Here is a 23,274-nt window from a genome sequence, read left to right on the forward strand (position 1 = left end):
CTGGGCACAAAAATTTCAATTGTTCAGGAAGAATTGCTAACACATCTATTCTATTGCTCAGTGTGGAAGTCTGATTTGGAAATATAATGTTTTGCACATTTGGTTTTCAAGTTAACACACTCTCTCCCCATGACACTCAACTTAGAGTTTTCAACTGGATTTAATAAAAGTATACATATAAAAGTGATTCTGGAGGTAAATATTTAAAAGACATCAAAGAATAACAGGCAAGTAAAATCAATATCATTCACAAAATTTCAACACTAGGAAACAAATCGACACTTTATTTTTAGACAAATATTTGAAGAAATGTATGGACTATTTTATACAGAAAACTTTTGCTTTGCTTTAGAATTCATACCACTGCTTGCCTGGGCACACTATTAGAAAGGAAATTCTACACAACACATTTTACAAAATCTTGTCTAATAATAAAATTTTAGAAAGAACATAAAAGTGAACTGGAAATCCACTCATCTCTAGCTATCATCCATTTCTGACATGGACAGTCTCGGTCAAGAAAAGTTTAGATTGAAAGAAGGAATAGATAGAAAGAAGGAATAAGATACCGTTTAAAATTAAGTGTTATTTATACACTCAATATTCAAACACTCTGCCTGCATCTTAATATATTAACTTATTTTGAATGTAAAAGTAAATTTCCTAACCATATCTTTAGAAATATTTACAGCTCAGTGGTGGGTGGTAGTGAAAAATTTCCATCCTCACTCAGCACTTTAGAAAAAAAGATGGAACATCTCCAAAGTTTTCTTGATCATCAACTGGACAAGAAATGTTATAGCAATCCAAAGCCACAGACTGCTGGCTCAGGATTTAGGAATTATCATATTGAACAATTTACTGGATGAACAAACATCCAAATATCTGTGAGATACAATGCTGAACACAGAGAGACTGCCAACAGGACCTTTGCAGGAGCTTGAGAATATTGCTTTATCCTAAGAAGAACTGATGTATATAAAAATTAAGTTAGCAATACATGTCTGAGTGCTGACTCCAACAGAAACAAAATTTTCCCTGGGCTGCTCTAAGTGCATTTCCCATCTTGAAATATAAGAGTCCCACCCAGAAAATTTATTTATATAAAAGTTCTAGATCAATTCATAAAGAAGTGACTTTCTACTAATGAAAAAGAACAACAACAAAAACCATGTGTATTCTATAAAGTGACATTCTTAAGATTTTAAGAATAGGCAAGAATTACAGATTTGAAGAATAAGCAAGAATTTCTTCAGACCCTATAGCATTTTAGGATGTATCAGAATGGCAGCTAAGTTTCTGTATCCATAAATTTGATACTATTCTTTTCTTGCAAAGTGTTCAGTCTTACTGCAGAGGCTTCCAAAAGGACAGGATTTGGAAACAAACATTCTCAGGTGTCTGCTCAGATGATTCATCCTCTCCCATAAGTATTGCAAGAACCAAACCTGACCACGAGAACAAATTAAGGTTCAAGTATTAATATACAAAAATCTATCAAGAGAATGGACATATAACCACTGCTCTTGCTTGCTTTGTTTGAAATCAAAGCATAGGTTAGCCAAGGATTTTATTTCTGCTGTATAACTGAGACAGGTGTTTCAATTAGCCATCAAAAGGAAGCTAGCGCATAGCAAGTCTTTCTTTTGCAGCATAAGCTTTGTTTGTTGCAATTCCTGTTTCTAAAGTTGCAAGATGATGATATGCTTCTGAAAAAGTCACTGTTGTTTTTTCAAATAGATGTGTGAAATGGAAACCTGGGAAAAGGTCTCGCACTGAATTCACTTTGAATTCTTGTTAATATTTTGCTTCACTACAATAATACTAATTAAACTACAAGAGGCCAGGGAATTAATGCTTAGAATAGGAAAGATGATTATCAGAACTGTAAATATTCCATCATGTCATGAATGATGAAGAATTTAAAGAACACCATTGAATAACACAAAAATAAAGGTTATTAAAAAGATCATGTGATTTTAGAATTAGGCAGAGCACTTAGAAGGAAAATCAGCTAGACTGATCTACAGAACAAGTCAAACCTTTCAGACTACTGAAGTAGTAAAGGTAAAATCCAAGATAGGAAAACTCATACTGTGCCAAGCTCCACACCCAGACCTAAAAGAAACAGTCCTAAGTGGCAAATATGATATCATGAACATCACTTCCATAAGATAGAAACTATATGTTTTTAATTATAAGTGTATATCCCTAAAAAAAACCAAAATGCAAACTTTGCTAAGGATTCCAAGAGACAGAAGGAAAATACAGCACAGCAGTAGAGGTATGGGAAAAGACAAAGACAACAATAGCTAGGTTAGCATCAATAAATCATCCTTCAACATGAAATACTTCACAAGGACTGTTGATATTGACCTTAGATTTATTTCTAGTAGGATGCTATAGCAGCCTCTTCAGCTTTATTACACAGTACAATTAGTTGTCCAGGAAGGGAAAGAAGTTTTAAGTCAGTCACCTTCAGTACAGTGACAGACTAAAAAATAACGTCAGAAACATTGAAATAAGTAGTTAAGATTTACCAGATTTCTGCCATCCTGTGTTAATTACTATCTACATGTGTAAGATTAAAATGTGCTACAATATCATAATGACAAGTTTTTGGTTTCATTTGGCTTTGAGGCAATCAATGGAGAAAACACAAATCAACAAATTCTTGACTTGGTGAGCCAATTCAAAAACTACAGTAACTTCCATCAAAGATGTGGTCAAAGCTATTGACATCCCTCAGGATCATGGTTCTTTCTAATTGGCCCCAATTTAATCTCATAAATCCCAAGTTATTACTTCACTGTAGTTATGTTGCTACCTTGGTCCCTTGATAAAATACTTAATTGTAAAATTTCCCAAGAAATGTAGTACTAAAATATTTTGCAACTGAATTACACAGAAAAAGAATCAGTATTTATTGAGTCCTTTTTCCTTCACTTATTTTCCCATCATGATGACTTAATAAACTACTAAATATGGCTACTGAACACTAGTCCTGGGGGGAAAAAAATACCCTAAGTGCAGCAATGTGATGTTACCAATTTTAAGGAGAAATATTATACCACTTTCTATTTTCCTTATTAATCCACTTCACATAAATCATCAATATCTGCAATTCCTCATAATAATGCTCTAAAATTATAAAAGGAAAGAAATTAAAGGAATCCATGTCTGTGACATCATTGTTTATGGTATCACTCCTGATTTCCTATTTGCTAAGTATTATTTCTGTATTTGTGCTTGTATCTTATTTCCATTTTTCTATCAACTTTGCCATCAGTAAGATTTAACTAGCAGTGATTTTCCAGGCTTCCAATAACAATTTTATTTTCATATTGCTCCTCTTGCTATACTAAAACAAATAGCTGCTATTGTCCTACACTCTTCATTTGTCTCTTATTCTGGGCAGCAACAAAGTAGATATTTATTTTATTTATAACTTCTTGACATTCTTGCCCTTACATATTTTTGTTCAGAGCAGAATATGTATACTGTTATGTAAGTGAACATCAAGTTCTGAAGGACACTTATTACAACATATTTCAAGAAATTGCTGAGTTTATATATAAAAAAATACAAATACTTATAAAAGTCCACATATAAATGAATGTTTCTCACTCCATATTTACATTATCTTACATACACAGTAAAAAAATCCCTTTTCTGATCTAGATTTTCAGTATAATTTAAGAGTTCAGGCTTCAGCAACTATTGCATAGATTTTATAAGCTGCTTTTCCTCCAATGTTTCTACCTAGACCATTCTGATTACTCCACTGAAATCACTAGAAATATTAATGCATTACAAACACAGATTTATAGCCAAAGTACTGAAGCTGAAAAGGTAGGAAACTTTTCAAAATAAAGGGTTTCTGGAACATCAGGAAAACAATTCCCAGACACATCCAGATTTTTATGCGCATCAATGAAATCTCCATACGATGCACTGAAGCATTTCAATTTTTTAAAATCAGTTTTTCACAGAGCTCCAATTTTCAAACAGAACCATGACTTAAAGGTATAATGAGAGCTAGTTCCATATAAACACTATGAGCACAGTCTAGTGTGCATTCTATTGTAATTAAGACCAGTGATTCAATACCTATTGCTACTGGCCAGGTATCATAGCAACCTTGTGTCACTGAATACTGCTGGAAAACTGTTCAGCACTAGCAAGACCATGCTTCAGGAAAATCTACAATGGCACTACGGATTGTCAACATCTGTGGGGGTTGTTACAGGGAGAACAACAAAGAAACCTGCTTTAAAAAAACCCTATACTTAGAAATTGACAGGGATACTACAGTAGCACTACAAAAAGAAAAGAAAAAACAAAGGAAGGAAAGAACTTTTTTTTGTCATTAGTCAGACAACTTATGCATCCACATCCTAACATTTGTCCCTATAAACAGAGTTGCAATAATGCTGCATCATCACATTGTGTATATCCACAAAGCACTATCTTTCTTTCTAACTAAACACAAGCATCATTCACCACCAACATTAATCTGAAAATAAAACAGCCTCACTTTCAAAATAATATTTAAACTTTCACAAATGAACTCTAGATAGTCTTGTATAAATCTGAAAAAAAAAAAAAAAAAAAAAAAGAAAGAAAACAGGTTACTATGAACAAGAACCCAATATTGATTTTTCTGCGGTGCAGTAAAGCATCTCCATTCTATTTGGCTGCTGTCAAAGCCACTCTTTAACAGCTGGAGTCAAATTGCACTATTTACAGCAAGAGCCCTTGTCAAGTGGACCATAAGTATTCTAACAATACACTATTCAAATGGCACTTTGCCACACAAATTGCTGACTTGATGAATACCCTATGTCAATGACTAAGGCCAATATAAAAGTTTCATTTTTATGAGAGGTTTTACATTCACATATTAAGTACAGCTTTCTTGAAGAACTATTAAGCTATATATTTTGGGACTTTTAATATTAAAAATAATTAAAATCTGTTTAAATATATCAAGAGGATTTGACAACATTAATATGGATCTTGTGTTAACTGAATTTGTCACAGTCATCTGTTATTGGTACTCCCACTGGCACGTGCAGCACAATAAAAGAATTAAAATGGTCAAAACACCATGAAATCAAAACATTCTGCTTTTGTATACGTGATTTACATGATGGTAAAAGTTTTGAAAGAAAGCCTTTGAAACTGGACTACTATGTGAGGATATTTATCTTTCTTAGGATGGGGGAAAGAGAGACCATTATTATGAAAACATTCTTTCAACTTAAATATAATATGAATGATAAAATAGTGCAATAATAGCAAGAATAAATGCTGGATTTAACTTGCAATCTTCATGTGGATCAGTCATTGGATAAAAGGATCATTCACCATTACAATACCAACAGGACAGAATAGCTACCCACTCAATTTTCCTCTCACATAAATCTTCTAAAATTGAGTTCTTTAATATATGCTAAAATAGATGATGGGTTTTTTGATAGAAAAGTTATTAAAAATTTAGTATGTTGTTAAATTTCTAATACACAATTTGCCAAAGAAGGAAATTGATAATGAAATACTCATTCTATATTAAAACCCTCAGATAATCTGAAACTTTTGTGATAGTTTTACATGTATAATAATATGCTTTAATTAATGGGACATGGAATGTTGAAGTCTGATAACCACAGTCCTCTCACTAACTACATGGGATCTGAATTTTTAGAATATCTCAAGATGCTTAAATACAATGATGCAAAAGACTCAATAAAGCACATTTTGAAAAACCTAAAAAAACCCCCAAACATTTCCTGCATAAAACTTAAGAAAAACAGCAGACTTCATAACAAGCCTTCAATTCAGCAATAACAGACCAGTGGTAAAAAAGCTGCAGAGTTCCATTCTCCTTTTGTGTAGCCAGCACTGGGCTTCTGCAATAGCATTAAGGGGACTTCCATTGTTATATTTTTCCCAGGTTCAGCTACACTAAATACATTCAGGCTCCAGCATCTCCCAAACCAATCTACAGAACCTCCTCCAATGCAGGTGCAAGGGGGAAGAAGCTCTGAATGTACTGGACGACATATTTGATGAATGAAAAGTGCTTTCCCAAGTACAGAATTTATTATGAATTTAGACAAATCTAACAGGTTTGTAGTGACAAAGAACAAGAAACTAAAAAAAATTTTTTGACAGAAAAAGTCTAAGAGATATCAATAGTAATCTTAATAAAACTACATTTAGACAACATAATTAATAAACAACATTAAAACATGAAAACAGAATATTCTTTTGAGAAACCACGGCAGACAAGATGTATATCAGACCAAAAAAGCACTACAAATCATTACATTTCCATGGTTTCCTAATATTGTAATATTTCTCCCAAATTAAGATCACAATAATTCCCAAAGCATGTTAAACTCCACACTTCAAAGTTGATAAAAACCTCTTTTCCCGCATTTCATAATCAGCACATTTTCTTTCCTCCCACCTTGTTAAATCCATGCAATTTTCAATTTAATAGATGTACCTAAAACTACTTACCAAACAACTACCAAAACTTTTTTTCTTTTGTTCCTATTTAAGAAGGCAAGAAGAAACTATTCCTTTTAACAAACTAACGGGGAGATCAGATTTTGTGTCAATGGCCAACTAGTGCACCATCTGCCCCACAACATGCTCAGCAGGATTACGCGCTAATAAGACTTTTCAGAAAATGGGATCAAAAAGAACTTTAGAAATCAGACTAAGGTTAGTAAAAGGTCAAAGAAAAATATTAAAAGTTAAACTACAATCATTAGAAACTCAATGTTATATGTAAATTTGAAGATAGAATGAAGAAAAGACTAAAATTCAAGACTGAGGACCAGGACCAAGCTGTACTTTTTCATTTTTTAAATACCTGCTAGTTAATTTATTATAATTAATAAGGCCAAAATAAAAGCCATTCTGAAGGCTGTTTCTATGTGTGATTGAGGGAAAGCATTTTTCACTAGCAATGGTTGTAGTAAAATACCTTCTATGTACATTGAGAGCTAAGGAATAGCAAACACGGCTTCCCCTATTTATTGCAGAGAACAAAACTCACAAACCCCATGAATTAGAAAGTAGTAAGGAAGAACAAACAACACAAAACCCCTACTCATAAGATACATTTTTATCAAGAATTCAGTGAATTTATTACCTCCTGATGCATAAATACGGTTTAAGAAAATAAGCTCATAAGAATTTTTTTTCTACGTGAAAAAAGCAATACCCTTTGAAAATGCATTGAATTTGAAATGGTATTAAATTAGAGACAGCTATAATAATCAGTTATTAAATTAACAAATGTTCACTATATTAAATTTTTAAATATCTACAAATAACTGATAAAGTATTGACATATCTAGTCCACAAGAAAACAGAGTGACTATTACATTTTCAATCTTACTTCTGATGATTTGATGTCTCTGTACTCATTTTCTCCATTTTAACAGCACATTACCACTACTTTAAGCATATGATTTCCTTCTATTACTTATTCAAAACAAAAAGAAAGAGCACATCTTCTCTATCAGTCACAATTAGTCAGTTTAATGATTTCAGTAGAAAAGCATTTCTAGATAAAGGTAAATACAATCCTCTCCTGAAGATGGTCAAACCTATTTGCAGCCCAGTACCTCACAATAACACTACCATCTTTTTTTAACCAGTAAGGTGCCAAATCTAATCACACTAATACAAAATAGGGCATTTGCAGTCTATTCTGTGATGATGCTAACAGAAAACACACACCCAGTAAAAACTATCCCTGAATGACAAGAGGGATCTGTGTTGTCATTAGAAGAGCAATAAGAGGAAGACCAATAGCATTGTTCACAATGTGCTTGTTCTCAAGACCTACATGTTTGAATGGGTGTGAGGTGCATTCAGTTGTTCTCAGGATACTACTGACAGGTGCAGTCACAAGCTAGAGGCATGAGGAAATAGGATCTACATACAGGTAATAACATCTGATAAAATCATTTTGAGATTATCTACTAATGACCCTGCATAAGGCCCTCTGCCCATTTTCCTTATTCGTGTATGAAATGGGGTAAAGGCATAAAAAAGAAGCCAGCCAGAAGAAGCATTATAAACCTAAAACCAAGCCACCATCTCACTTACACATTAGTGGGAAAAGGATATAGAATTTGAATCACAACTAATTGCTCTGGAGAAATGCTCTACTCTACACTCTTACCTTATCTGAAGATTTCTCTGTATGAGCAGGATAAGGGCCCATGCCATGCTTATACAAGCTGGAGTGTTTGCATCCAGAATTCTTGCTTCGTTTTGTCTCCTGAGATACAGGAAGTGGAGAATCTGCCACTAAGTATTCTGAATCTTCAATTGCAGTAAGAATTGCCCTTGCTGTTTCACCAGTTTCATGTCGTTCCAGTGTGCCTAGGGAAACACAACAGAAGTTGTAATTTTTCAATGAGTTATAGTATCATGTCTCTATGTAAGCACCATAGTATTAATATGGTACACTACATGTGAGCAAATAAATCACAAAATATTTACAGATGAGGCAAATAACTCATTTTTTAAAATTAAAAATGTATTCTACACTATTGCTATTTTAAAAATAAAGCTTAATTTCTAAAGAAATTGCTGCAGCAAATAACTTTGTTTCAGACCACAAGCAGCCCCAGTTATTTTATACATGTGGAGTGAGATGCAGTTTACAAAGGGAGCCAAGGATATTCACAAAAATCCCTTGCCCTAACTGTTCAAAACTGCAATTTGTTTTCTTCTCTTGAAGCCCTTCCAGAGCATCGGTATCATTAAGAGTGTAAACAACACATTTATGTAATACTTAAGTGCTGTCCTCTAGTGTTCTGGATTACAAATAGCAAGAGAAAGCTCAATTTTCTTCATTCAATTCCTAAAAACTGTCATATGTAAAGAAGGTTTATACATGAATATACATGTAGCTTAGTCATCAGCAATATTAATGTGATGTTTCAGAGACTTTTTAATCATTTGTGTGACTCTCTGGAATCTAAATCCTCTAGATATTATACCCAGTTGCATTACTTCAGTAAAAAAATTATCTAGTAATAATTTTAGTAATACTATTTTAATTATAACTAACATGAAAAGATATCAAAACTGAACTTAAATGTATTGGAAATGAGCTACTATTATATACTACACATTTCCTATAGGAATTAAAAGAAATTGCTGAAAAAGCATGTTTCCTATAAATATCAGAGATAAAATACATCTGAAGGATTTTTCAAGTATTAAATATCAGCTATAACATGAAATGTTTTTCCCTTAAGTTTGAATTCTTTCTACCCTCAAGTAATACAACATGAATTTTCCCTTTCACCACTACAAGAAAAGAATGTGTAACATTGAAGTTCTATCAGTAACACCTGCTAAAAATATTGGATTGGGATTGAGGGATCTCATACAATAAGTGTTTGTGTGTATATGTGTGTATAAAATCTCTTTATCTGAAATTATTTCTCTGAAACTCATCCATTTCTGTTCACTGTAGTATCTGTCCTACTCATACAACAAAGTCTTTGAATTCAGAGCAGAAGAAAATAGGGCACCTGATCCTTTGTCCCCTACAGAAATCAGTTGAACGCAGATTAATGTAATATTACACTGAAAGAAATAAGAATCAGCCCCAATTGTTTTTAACATGCCATTTTCTTAATTCCTCCCCAGGACTTGTAGCCAGTGCCAGGGATCATTACAGAACAGGATGGTTACTGAAAGGAAGCCCAAAAGATTTGACAGTTCAACTGCCTACAAAGTTCCCAGCACTGACAAATTTCAGTATTTCAGGAACACAAAAATAAAGTTTATAGAAGCCTACAAGAGATGATTATACAGTTCACTCTGGGCATGAGCAAACATTGCAAATGCTGTCGTACTTTTAAGAAAGTGAAGAAGTTTGGAAATAATGCAGTCACTCAACTACTATTATTTTGGCTTTATATATGTAAAGTAGGTTTTGAAGCTAAAAACATGCCACAGAACTCTGTGGATTATTCAAGCAAAATAAGAAAAATTGAAAGAAATCATTGCTCTTCCTACTTTTAAGTGGATGGGCTGAAGCTTTCTCTGTCACCTTCTATAGCAAGTCCACTAACTGAATATTTGTATGCATGTATATACATACATAAATCAACCTTGTTTTCTGTAAAACTTCTTTCAGTGCAATTCACTGCTGGAGTCACCAAGACTATCACAATATCCCTGTGAAATTACTAGGTATCATCTTCCTTTTAAGAGAACTTACAATAAGTTTTTAATAAATGCAAGACTTTTGGGGGCATGATACTAAATTTCAAAGACCTGATTATGCATAGTCTTTGGTATTAGACAGAACTTCCAAACATGTCTTGGTAGCTCCAGATGCATATGAGTACCTTAGCAGCAGTCATCCCTCAAGAGTCAGACCATTCTGTGGGATAATCTAGTGGATATATAATATGATACAATTTAGTTAAGGCTATCATAGTATAGACTTTGATTATTTTCCATATATCAGAGCTTTTCTCTGGCAACAGCTTCAAAGAATTTTTTTTCTTCAAATTCTGGTTGAAGAAAAAAAATTAGTTGACAGAAAAAGAAACATACCAGAAGTGGCAAAAGGTACAGAAAATGGGACAGCAGAATTTAACCTTGGAAGGCAATGGCCTAATAGAACATACATATATTTTCCATGTACATGAAAGCAAATTCACATTTTAAGCAGATGATAGATATGCTTCTACATATTATAGACCTACCAGATACGAAGTGAGAAACCACCAACAGGTTGTTGGGTTACTGAACATGTCTGCCCCTAAAAAACTCTTTTCAAATGTCTAATCAACTGAAAAAAAGCCCTTGTGGGTTCAAGAAGCAAGAAACAGAGCTTGGCTTCTCACACAGAGAAGTTAGAATGGTTTTTTTTAATTTTTAAAGCATGTATTTAGAGAGGACCATTGAATAGCAAATGCCCTGGACAACCAGCTTATCTTCTTACTAAGAGAACATTATGGCACCTTAAAATCGATTGGAAAATTTTCTTTTACATCTTTAAATCACTTATATATCACTCATAGCAGCTCTCTCAAATGCCTTTTAAGTAGCACCTTCCAGAAGATGTCCATTTTCTTAAATAAACCCCATCCTTTCTTGCATATGTTACCCAATCCCGTTCCCTATTATGAACATGTACAGGTTTGTGTGTACAGCTGGAGCTGCAATAAAATGGCAGAAAGTGCACAGGAAAATATGTGATCATGATGGTGTCACAAAGTATTTATGCTTAACTTTACTCTTCTGAAAAGCCCAAAATACTCATTTAGTGAACAAATAGTTGGCAGAGAAAATAAAGGAAGAGACCTATATACTGTGATGACTGAATACATCTGAGAAACAAACAGGGAAGATGAGGGGAAAGGATTCAGAAACCTATGTATATGACAAACACTGTCTGACCACTGTAAAGAGTCAAAATAATTCTGGGGCAGGGTTGTTATTGTTCAGAAACTGTTATTTGTTAGGAATATGCTGTCTCTGATTTTAAAGGAAAATAAAAATAAAGAGTAAGAAAATACAAAGCTTACACATGAGAGTATAGGAAAGAGGACAGAAATAAAATTCACTCTCAAACCTGAAGTATTTAAATATGAATAAGCCCAAAGGATTTTGATTGAGCAGCATAAAATAACAATGGATGAACAGGAAGAGCTAGGGGTGTCTACACAGCAGCAACACCACTGCTATGACCCCCTACTATACATACAAAATACAGGGAAAGAAAGTCTTTATCTCTCTAAAGCTGTGGCCATGGCAACCAAGTCTCAGGAACAGACAAGAGTGGAGTATTTCACTCTCCTGGGCAGCTCTGGACCACCAGATGAGACTGGCTAGAGACTGCTACAACATCTTATTCTTCCTGTGGACCAAGTACTACAAATTGTGTCTCTTGGTGTTAGTGCTGTCCACACAGTTCTCTGGGTTCTGCATAGTGAGAGATGCATTTTTACTGGAGAGGTCACGCATATCTTCCTGCCTCAAGATGATTCACTGTCATCACATGACCTGTCATATCATCAGGCTCCAGTGCTTTCTGTTTGCTGTCACAGCTAAGGCACCAAAAATCCTCAATATTGCAATGCTGTTGTGACCTGGTAACTCATGACTCTTACAGCATAACAGTGCTCTGTGAATGAGAAATTATTTCAGAATAGATTTTATTTAAAAACAGCAAGTGGTCAAAAATCCTTTTCTTTACGAGTAGTCAAAACAGAAAACTCACCTTTCAGAACAAGAACCATCTGTAACATTAATTGGTTTATTTTCTGTTAAGATCACCTTATCTATAAATACCTGTTTCACCTAAAAAAGCCTCCCAACATGCATTCTTCTATGATGGTAGGTACAGAATACAGAAATTTTATGTTCCTTGCTACAAAAATCCTTGAATTTTACAATTCTACAGTCTTGCTCCAAGATAGTTATCAAGCACTTTGCTTGAAAAATTTCAGCTTATTGCTAGTGCTACCACTGCAATATCAATTGGCCCAAAACAGATGGAACAAATATTACATTAAGAATATACATTCCAACCAATACCAAGACAAAAGTAAATGCCCTCTAGAAAACAGAAATGGCAATCACAAAATCCAGTCTATTGAAATAATCTAATAATATTTCAAAAGGTATTTTACTAATAGGAAGAGATTAAAAATTGAGATGCCCTGTGATGTGTGCAGACCCTCCTTACTTATTTTTTGCATTTGGAAGATTTCTGTCATGTCCAACTCTGTGTGTTATTGACATTCTTCAGAATACACACTTTGAGAAGAGTATTAGCAAACTGCTGTCAATATCCTTCAGTTGAAAAAAAAGCAATGAAGAACAATACAAAAAACCCTACTGAAATCTAATTTATAATGGTGGTTTATATATGTGGGTAAAAAGAGCAATTCCCCAACGCAGCCAGTCCTTACCTCAGGATTTCTAAAGCAGGCAAAAGACCCCAAAAGAAAGGACACTCCCCTGTTCTCTCCCTGACTCCATCTAAACTATTCCAAACAGTAAAGGACAATAATCCTTTGAATGAATTGTTAAGACACAATATTTGGTGCTGAACTGGGCTAAATGGAAGAACTTACTGGCTCTGAACTTAGAAGATATGCAAGATATTCCACCTACTCCTTTATCACAAACTGAAAGATGGAATGAGAATCTTACCCTTAGCATTTGGAATGAAACCCCTCACTGGCATGCACTCCTTTGACTGCACTGGATCATTGCAGTTTTCAGTTACACTTCTTACACATCTATATATATACACACATATGTATAAAATCTTATTAACAAGAACATTTATCAGCTGGAGGGAACATATACATATAGCTAAATTCCATACATGTTCCACCAAGTATACATAAAGTACATAAACATACATGTGTGCATGCATACATATGAATATAAAGACACATTCTTATAAATTTAAAGACACATTCTTGTACACTGACAAGAGTCAGGGATTCTCAGCTTCTGCAAATTGGGCAAAAGATGACACTGCCTTTTTATTTTTTTTTTTATCCTGAGACAGACCTTCCCAAGCTCCACTACCTTTTATTATTCTATGTCAATAAGTATTTACTGAACGATGATTCAAATTTAGAGAGCTATGAAATATTCAAGTACAAGCTACAGACTGACCTGAGGCTTACACATATAAAATATAAGATGCAATAAAAAAGGGGCAAAACATTAGTTAAGTCTTACCTTAAGACTGACAAATAAAATAAAAAAAAATGCCCCAAACCCATTTCACAAGGCATATGTATTCATTTTTAAATCTTATTTGGAGATTTGCAGATCTTTAAGCTATGCATAACTCATTAAAAAGAAACAAGAAGGTAGTGACTGCTATGACTTTGACCCTACACCACTGCCTCCAACAGATCAAACACAACCACAGAATTTATCAGTTAGGCCACATTCACCCACTCAGATCTAATTCTGACCAATGATCTGAAGACAAAAAGAGAACAATGGAGAGACAGGGAAAATGAAAAAGATATCAAAAAGACTGTAAATCTCTAAATTTTACAAGGACAGAAAGGTCACAAAAGTGGAAATATTCTTGGTTCTACAATTACCTAGGCATAAATCTTAGTAAAGTAATGACCAAATTTACTTTGATAGAGTTCTAAGTTCCATTAAAACTATACAACTTATTTTCTCACAGCCACCTGACAAAATGTAAGCCTTAACTTTTTAAGCAGTTTAATCCCTAATTTCTCTATGGGATGAGAAAAGTTGTCAAACATAAAAAAAAAAGCCAACCAAACAATCCAAACCCCACTCCTTAAATTCTTCAACTCATGTGATACTTGCTGTTTTTTTAGACATTTAAAAGTCTCATTGTTGACACCAATTCTAAAAATATTAGAGCATACACAACTACAGAAAATTATCTTTAAACAGTGTTTGAAAACCTTCCAGCATGTTTGATCATCAATATGATCAAAGGCTTGATCCATAACATCACTAACTGCAGAGTAATTTCATTTTCTCCATGGAAGGTGTGCTTCTGAAACAGCAGAGGTTTTATGCAACATTTAAATTTATTGATGTGACATTAACACAACAAGACTTACTTTCAGAGAACTCTGAACTCTTCTCTATTTTTCATGAAGTTTCTTATGATCATACAGATGGATTTGACTAATGCACTGCATATTTTATTAGGGTAGTTAGACACTGCATATTTTATTAGGGTTGACAAACTCATTAATAGGCTGGTTTGTTTTATTGATACCTGTGGAGATTTTAAATGCTCGACGTAAAATTTTCTATGCTTGACAGCTATCTTAAGGTGGTATGATTTTTTTTTTTTCCTCTTTCTCAGCTAAGTGTCTCAAGCCATTTATCACTCTTGTTAAAGTCATGAAAAACAAGTGTTTCAGAAAAACTTAATGCCTTAAAGTATGAACTCAAAGGTCAACATTCCCCTTCTGTGAAATGAACCTCCAAGTTGATGCCTTGTTCCCACCACAGTGGCAGCCTTGTTTGAAGCACTGCTGCTTTTCCTGCTTCCTCGAGCAAGAGAGGTCCATGCAGACCATTGCACATGGTGGCAAACAGAACCAGGCTCATCACAGTGAATGAAGGGATGGTCATTCATTTACCTTTACTGAAAACCCCATGAGAAACTCATCAGTATCACCCTCATACTGATGTTTGCAAAAACAGGTAGAAATAGCAAAGAAAACCTCTGAACTGAGATAGCAGGTACTCTCATGTATATCTCTGGTATACTCAATACACCAAAACATGGGGGTTTAAAATTACATATCACCTAGAGTGTTCTCAGAATAACTCTATATAAAACACTCTCATTCTTAGGATTTCTGATTTGTTTAGATGCAGACGTTAGAAGCCAAGACAACTGTAATGCTTGTAAAGAAAATGGCAGAACTATTGTTACTAAGCACTCAGATACTGTGAGAATAAACATGTCAAAATACAAGAAAATGTATTCTACTCAGGAAAGGATTCAGGATAGAGCATAAATAGGGAAAGCAACACACGAACAGTGCAGATGAAACAAAATACTGTATATTTAGTTATCTATTATTTACTTAATATTTTTTATCTTTTCTAGTAAGGATTGTAAGCAGAGTTAGTTTTGACTATTCAGGAGATCTGACCTCATAAAAATACTTTTTAGGTGTATGTTTCAATTTTTTATTTTCTCCATGTTGGAGCTAGCAGCATGTAAGACAGTTCTGAAAATTTGCACTTCCTGGGGGACTATGAAAAAACAATAACATAGCCAATGTAAAGCTAAATAACAATAAATTGAAGTTTTTCTAAGTGATGTTATTTTATCTTTAAACCCAAACTAAACATATCGTTTGGCAATAAAACAATAAAACAGAGCAAGGCCTGCAACACAGAAGAAAGTAACAGGAAATCAGCAAGTGATTCATTCTGCAAGTATTATGAACTTCAAAGAATAAATTCACTTTAAACTCGTACTAATTGAAAAACAATTTATCACTGATAAATGAAGATTATTAACTCTGAGCAAAGAAGATTGCTATTTAAAGTCCACCTATTCATTTCTCACTCTTAATACACATTGGATCTAAAGGTGGCTCAGCAGACACGTTGCCATATGTTGTACACAGCAAGCAAGAATCCTTTGATCCTTTTTATTACTGTATCTTATTGTAATATTTACTTTTCTAAAACAGCAAAGATACCAACTGGTTGGGAAAATGTAAAAGCAATACAGATAACAGCTAATTTCCTTATTGAAGGGGATTTCAAGTGGTAGCTATTGGAAGAAATATTCTGCACTTTAATTAGAATAAAATTTGTTATTGATTTTCATATTTGTCTTCTAGCACACAAGTTTGGAGCCTATCCTGTACACATACTATATTAATATTCCAAATGTATGATTAGATCAATATTCATTGTCATGGAAAGATATTCCACTGTAATGGAAAGTTGCTGTATCCATATATTAAAATTTAGGTAAAATACATTTAACTACACAGATATTATTTCATAGCCTCTTTACTGTTTTTATATCACTACGCACACGCAATATCAACAGTTAAACTTAGAACAAATTTACTTTGCTCTGTAAATCAAGGGAATAAAAGAATATCATTAAATTTATCTTATTGTAGACCTGCAAGAGCAACAGTAATTATCTTTTCCCATCCCCACACTTTTTGTAGACTTGTAGTCAGTGGGGAAGAGATACAGACTTAAATTACACTTGAAGTCAACTGTACCCCTGGTATTCAACATTTCGTAACAGTTCATAAACTATGATGAAATACTATTTATTTAGAAAATATGCAGACTATTGTACTCAGAAAACTTCCCAGGGATCATGTAAAATAACCTTATTTTTGTAAATCTCATGAAAAGAGTACAAGTTGTACATGAAGTAGCACTGGTTTAGAGTTTAACCTAGGACACAAAGTTTCTTCTGCTCCATAAGGTGATGATTATGAAATCCTGTTGAGACAAACATTTTTATATCCTTTGGAATGCTTTCTGTACACGTGTGTCAGCCTCTGTCACAGGAAACTGGACAATGAACTGCTATGCACAATGAAATCTTCTGTCTGCTTTAGGGGTCACCCTATTAATTACCTGATGGAAGAACCAGTCTAGAGTCAAAGTGGTATTAGGTCTCAAAACTTTTCTGAAGTCAGCAGCCAAATTCAACAGAATTATTGCTGACTCTACAACAGTGTAAATACTGAAATATTCATAGAAATTTCTTAATCCACAGCCTGAAATTATAAACAGACTGGCTGTTTTCCCAGCCATCCATTACCTTTTGCACAGGAACACTGTTCAGATTCAGCTTTTTAACTGCAAACAGTGATATATGAGTCTGACACAATACTCCACTGACTTTAACTTAGAGGCAAAGCCTAAATCACAAAGCTAACAGCATAGCCAGAAAAACTTTTTGACTGTAGAAGCAATAAAAGCTATCCTATGCCCCTTTCCATAACGGAACTCAAGCACAAGGCTACCACTCGGATTTTATCCTATTTAACTGAGTTAGGGAGCATGTTCAGAGGTATTATGTGTGGTTGCCCATTCATTTGCCAACAGATGAAATCCTAATGAAAGGTGCTGTGCTCCTGCAGAGGTGCCTCAGTGATGCAGTGCATATCTCTGTCTCACACTGGAACACTGCTTTGTCTGCCTGAGTCCCACTGAAGTATCTGCATGGCTCTTGATCTAGGTCAGGCCAATTTCAAGGATCAACGCCATGACCTCTTGTGTTCTGCTGCAATACAGATGTAATTCAACATTAAAGCAACTACAGTATATCCTACTAGGCTTTCTCAGGTGTTGACCCTAGATGGCACCTTTTTGTCAGCAATGCATAACAGGAATAACAACAAAAGATTTGTTAATTGCTACTGTATAGCAAATAATGGATTCTTTTTCTGTGTACCAGCTACTCTTAAAGAGGTGGTGATTGTGGCACTCATTCTTCCATGATACTGGTAACAAAAGACACTTTCAGCCATCTGCACCCTGTCTGAATATGTAATACGCAATGGCATCAATTTTACTTCCTCTTTAATCTTGAAATATACAATGATTTTATGAGTAAAGGAGGGACAGTTCAAATATATTCCAATTTTTCTTGGTTTTGTCTAAAGTACAGAGTGTAGATAGTGGGTTGTAATAACCTGTAAAATAAATTGTGATCTCAGTGTCCAGTTAGTAAAACTGGGTTTTGATAAGTTTTGACATGATCTGCATTTCAGTGGCTCTGGACTCAGTGAATCTTCCTCCTCTCAGGACACACAGCCCTGAATTGTTTGGACACTCATGCTGTGCTGTCTAAGACCATGACAAATGCTAATCATTCTGTCTGTCCAAGCTCAAATAACTACATTTATAATCCATATGAATCAGGATTACATTCTCACATCACCTGGGAATCAACAGCTTAACCTGAAAACACTTAGCTTTAGTTTTGCTGACTGCAGAGTTGTGGGCTTTGCAATTATCTTCCACTATTAACTGATGATCAATTAAATCAAAAGATCTCAGATTATGACTTTTTGGAAGAAAGACTAACTTCGTGCTCCAACTTGGGGCAGTTTAGACTGAAAATACTCTTTTTAATAAGTTTGATTTTTATTTATAGTTCCCAGGAGTATTCTACTCAATTCACTGCCATGTCAGCTAAACTTCTGATTCTCAGGATGGGACTTAAGTTGTTCTATTTTACTAGTGGCATATCTTGAATCATAAAAAATTTTATTTTTATTGTTTATATTAGCACAAACTCTCCAATTCACAATGTGTTAGTATTTCTACTACTGTTTTGGCCTTCTATAAATTATGCTCCTATAACACTACATGACAGACAAACCTTCAAGAAAATGAGCAAAACACAAAAAAAACCAAGATGACCCCTTTGTATTATTACCTGTTTCAATTTCCCAAATATAAACTGAATTGTCTTCACATCCAACAATTAGCACATTCTCAAGAGGGTCAAATTTTATCTTCTTCACTGGAAACAGATGCTTTCTGGCATGCAAGAGACATTGTCTCTTCTGAAGGTGTAGAATTGCTACGGAGTGGTCACTGCACACACAGCACACTATACTCTCATCTTTTAACTGCAAAACAGAAAACTCCACTTTCAACACTTTAACCACATTCATAACCACATCATTTTATAAAAGTATTCCAGTGATCTCTACCCCAGAACATACTCACTTTAGAAAATTATGTTTTATTTCAGCCAACAATTTCAACTTGTTTTCAGCAGGCTGTCTATACAACTCATTTCCTGGCAGGAAAACATACCTTCAACTTTGGTTTTTCACTATCTTAAATATAATAATTTAAATTCCATTTATTCAAAATACTTAGAATATTAAAGCAGTCATTATATAACCAACTATATAGTAGCAGTTGGCTTAGAAGAGAAAGTAGTAAAAAAATTAAACCAAACTGGTGTTCACAGGATATAAAATTATGTCAGGTCTAAAAACAAAAGCCAAGGGTAATGTAATTCTAACAAAAAACTAAGTTATAAATTTATTCCAGATTGTATGGATCTGGCACTGCAAAGCCTTCCCTTCCTGCAAGTTATTTTTGGTGACACACAGAGGAATTCCCCTACAGAAGAACTCAGCTCTTTAAACAAGGCTGAAACACCAGCCAGGCAGACATTAAATCCTACTCAGTTTTCAGAATAAAGATAAAAAGGAGCCTTTCAAATACTAAAAACTTTGTTATTTCAAACCATTTTTTGACTACTTAATTTTGGCACATAAGCAAACTCTGAGTCATTCAAAAGTATCAAAAATCTTTGCAGGTTCCTAAGAGGAAAAATGGAAATCCCAGCTTCATGGAATAGATGTTCAAAAGTTAATAGAACATTCAGTACAGTAAATTTTCACCTAAATTTAACTTCAAAACTCAATTAATTATAACACAACTTTAAATAGTTGTAAATATCATAAAATTCAAAGACATACACACAAAGGACCAAAAAGACATATCAGGAACCAAAATGACTTTTTTTTTTTTTTGGACTAACTGAGAAGATTAAAACACTATGTTCAAGCTCCTAGCCTTACTGAGTATGTTTTTTTAAATTTCAGGAGGACACTTTAATCAGACTGACACATAAATTGATAACCATGATATTTAAAATGGTGAATGAAATGTTAAGAGCTTCCATTTAATGTCACAAACTCAAGAACTCAACTCCCTGCAATTTCAACGACAACAATTAAGTGAAGGTAAATTAAGCATAAAATGGTGTGGGCTAAAGTAGTGCCAAATAGTGTTTTCTTTTTATTGTCTCTTGTATATAAATACATACACACAGAGAGAGATGGGTATATAGAGATGTATTTTTTTTTTTGATACATCATTTTTTTACACTTTTACTTACTCTGTAGTGTTCTGGGGATCGCAAGAGCTCTGTCACTGCACCAGACTGCAGATTAAACTGCTGTAGGATGCCTCCAGTAAATATATCCCAGCAGATCACAACAGAGTCCTGGCCCCCTGATAACAGCCAGCTTGGATCAAATCTTACTGATTTGTCATGTGGATAAAGTAAGCAAGTGACTCTGCTACTGTGACCATTCAGAACCTTGTAAGGGAGATTATCTGAAACAAGATAGTACATAAATTATTTTTGCTCTTTAAGAATAGGAGTTCCATATTTTGCAACACATTTCCCTGAAAGGGTAAGTATAACCAGCCTTTACACGGGATCAAAGAATTTTGGACCTGTTCCTAAAAAGAAGAACAAAGGTCTGCACTCTGAGCTTCACTACTAAGATGTACCCTTTATGTTCCCTTCCGTGGAATGATCTTTTAGAGAGCAAATAAAAAACCAAACTGCCAATATAGTGACATGCCACATATCTTCAGTTCTAGAGAATATCCAATCCCACAGTCATTTCCTGATTCCTACTACTAGAAAGCACCTTGGTAGTACTAAGCTGTGATCCAATAGATCAGCTATGGAAGGAGAAAAATCATCTTCATCTTCCATTTTCCTCATTCTATTCCTGACCACCAGCCCTACTTTTCAGAGCATTTTTACAGGGATCACTTAAAGGGATGTCAGAAATATAGAGTCTTTTGTGCTTGACTGAGATAAATCTGAACAAATTGTTAAAACTTACCTTTAAGAAAAGATATGTTTTCTAGAAGTCTTGCTCTTGCAGTTTTTAAACCTAATGTTACAAAAATTTTCCCATTTTCACATCCACATACAAGCTTATCAAGACCATGTATGTACACAGAGGAACTGACAACTGTACTTTCATATCCATCTTCAGATCCACGAAGTTGATCAATAATGCCTTCTGACATGGAAGGGTTTTTATCAAAATTATCCTGAAGAGTCCACATGGTTGTAATTGGGATCTCTAGAGGGTGGGGAAAGAGGACTTTTTGTTCATGCAAAATAGAATATAAAAAGTCAAACTAAACAAAATACATCTTTTCATCTCTTGATCACTTCCCTTAAGTTATCCTTTCTGCAGTCTAGGGTTGGAAAGTCAGCAGTTGCTACTCCTCCTAACTACAGGCAATCACCACAAAACAAATAAAGGAGAAACACTTTCTAGTGTAAAGAGATTTTTATGAGAATTTTGATTTTCATCAAAATTGAGCCCAAGACACAATGAAAAAGATGGTAGCAAGGTGCCAAAAGTGTCAAACCTTTTGGAGAACCATCAAATGTTGACACAGGAACATCAGGAATGTGCCACAAAGTGATCCGTCCTGAAGCTTCACCAGAAAAAAGAACCTTGTAGAAAGGCTCCTTTCTTTCATTCATGAAGCCCATGACAATAGGAAGATTCTGTGAAAAAGAACATTAATTAATTATCTGAAAAAAAACCTGATTAAATAATGTAATAATTAATTGTAAGTGTCAAAGGTTTTTTTAATCAAAAGCTGTAAAAATACAAAACAAACCACAGCTGATTCCTTATCTGCCACTAAATCCCGCTCAGACCAAGTGTTCTCTGCCAGTACAAACCACTCAAGGATCACCTCTGCTTTGCAAGTATCCTTGGCTAAACCTACATCCTAAATGGAAAAGCAGACTGGGAGATCTCCCCAGGTTTATAGTTTCACCAGCATTAAGGACCAACATCAGGCTGAATAAACAGTGCAGTGAAATACTGATAATCTTCACATCAAAAATTCAGTAAAGCTTCAGTCATCACAGCTTACATTACTAAAATAAGGAAAGGTAAGAATTATGCTTTTACACTGGTAATAGTCTGTAACACCATCATTCAGTCATGAGGTGGTACAGCATTTCCAAAAAGCAATGAAGCTGTTGGAGGGTATGGAGCACAATTCTGATAAAGAGAAGCTGGAAGAGCTGCAGTTGTTTCCAAAGAGAAGAGGGAAAAAAAAAAAAACAAAACAAACAAAAAAAAAAAAAAAAAAAAAAAAAAAAAAAAAAAAAAAGACCAAGAAAAAACTTCTCATAAATACCTCATATGTTGGATATACTTTTTTACAATACTGAAGCTTATGAGTCAGTTCTAAAATAATTAACTGTCCTGCAAAATAGTTCAGTTTATAGTCTCAAAATGGAATTTGAAACAGATCATCACACAGGTGATTTGATTCTCACAAATCTGCTATAAGATCTGTTTAGGCAGTAAGGCAAATATTAAAGCAGAAATATTTAAAAGGACCAGGTCATTATTTTTTTAAAAGCATATATTTTGGGGGAAGCATATGTGAACTTTGTACCACCACTGTAACCCTATTATTTGCTAAGCCATGTGTTCTGGCTATTTCTTTTCCCTCACCTTTCCTGACCTTTTGTCATCCTTCAGCAGTTATTCTATCTGATTTTTAGATCACAGCATTTGGGGAAAAGCTGAATGGCTTATGGTATTTCCCTTCAACTGAAAATTAAATCTGTCAGGCTTCACAGGATTATGCAACAAACATGCTTCCTAAGGGCCTACATTTGTCAACAGAAAGAAAGAACTTTAGAAAACCTCACACAGGTATATATTTAACAGTGTTTCCAGTCAGCTACAAATAAAAATAAGTTTCTGTTGCAGATCTTCAGAAACTGCTTAATAACCTGCTTGAGCTGCCACACAAACACTCAAACTAATGCAACTTGAGGCAGGAATTAAATCCCCATCTTCCAACAATTACAACTTCATTAACAGCATAAGCAATCAGACTTAACAAAAAAATCAGAACCTAAGC

General features: G+C 34.2%; 1 protein-coding gene across 1 annotated transcript in view; it reads right to left on the minus strand.

The window, feature by feature from the left end:
- WDR72 (WD repeat domain 72) overlaps positions 1–23,274 on the minus strand; it is a 63,726-nt gene that overhangs the window by 19,571 nt on the left and 20,881 nt on the right. The window contains exons 10-14 of the mRNA XM_079317696.1: positions 21,748–21,889; positions 21,207–21,452; positions 20,462–20,682; positions 18,977–19,172; positions 8,210–8,412 (exon numbers count right to left, since the gene is read on the minus strand). Coding sequence (XP_079173822.1) covers positions 8,210–8,412; positions 18,977–19,172; positions 20,462–20,682; positions 21,207–21,452; positions 21,748–21,889 — 1,008 coding nt within the window. The remainder of the gene's footprint in view (positions 1–8,209; positions 8,413–18,976; positions 19,173–20,461; positions 20,683–21,206; positions 21,453–21,747; positions 21,890–23,274) is intronic.

Source organism: Erithacus rubecula (assembly GCF_903797595.1).
Source record: "Erithacus rubecula genome assembly, chromosome: 14".
Classification (NCBI taxonomy): domain Eukaryota; kingdom Metazoa; phylum Chordata; class Aves; order Passeriformes; family Muscicapidae; genus Erithacus; species Erithacus rubecula.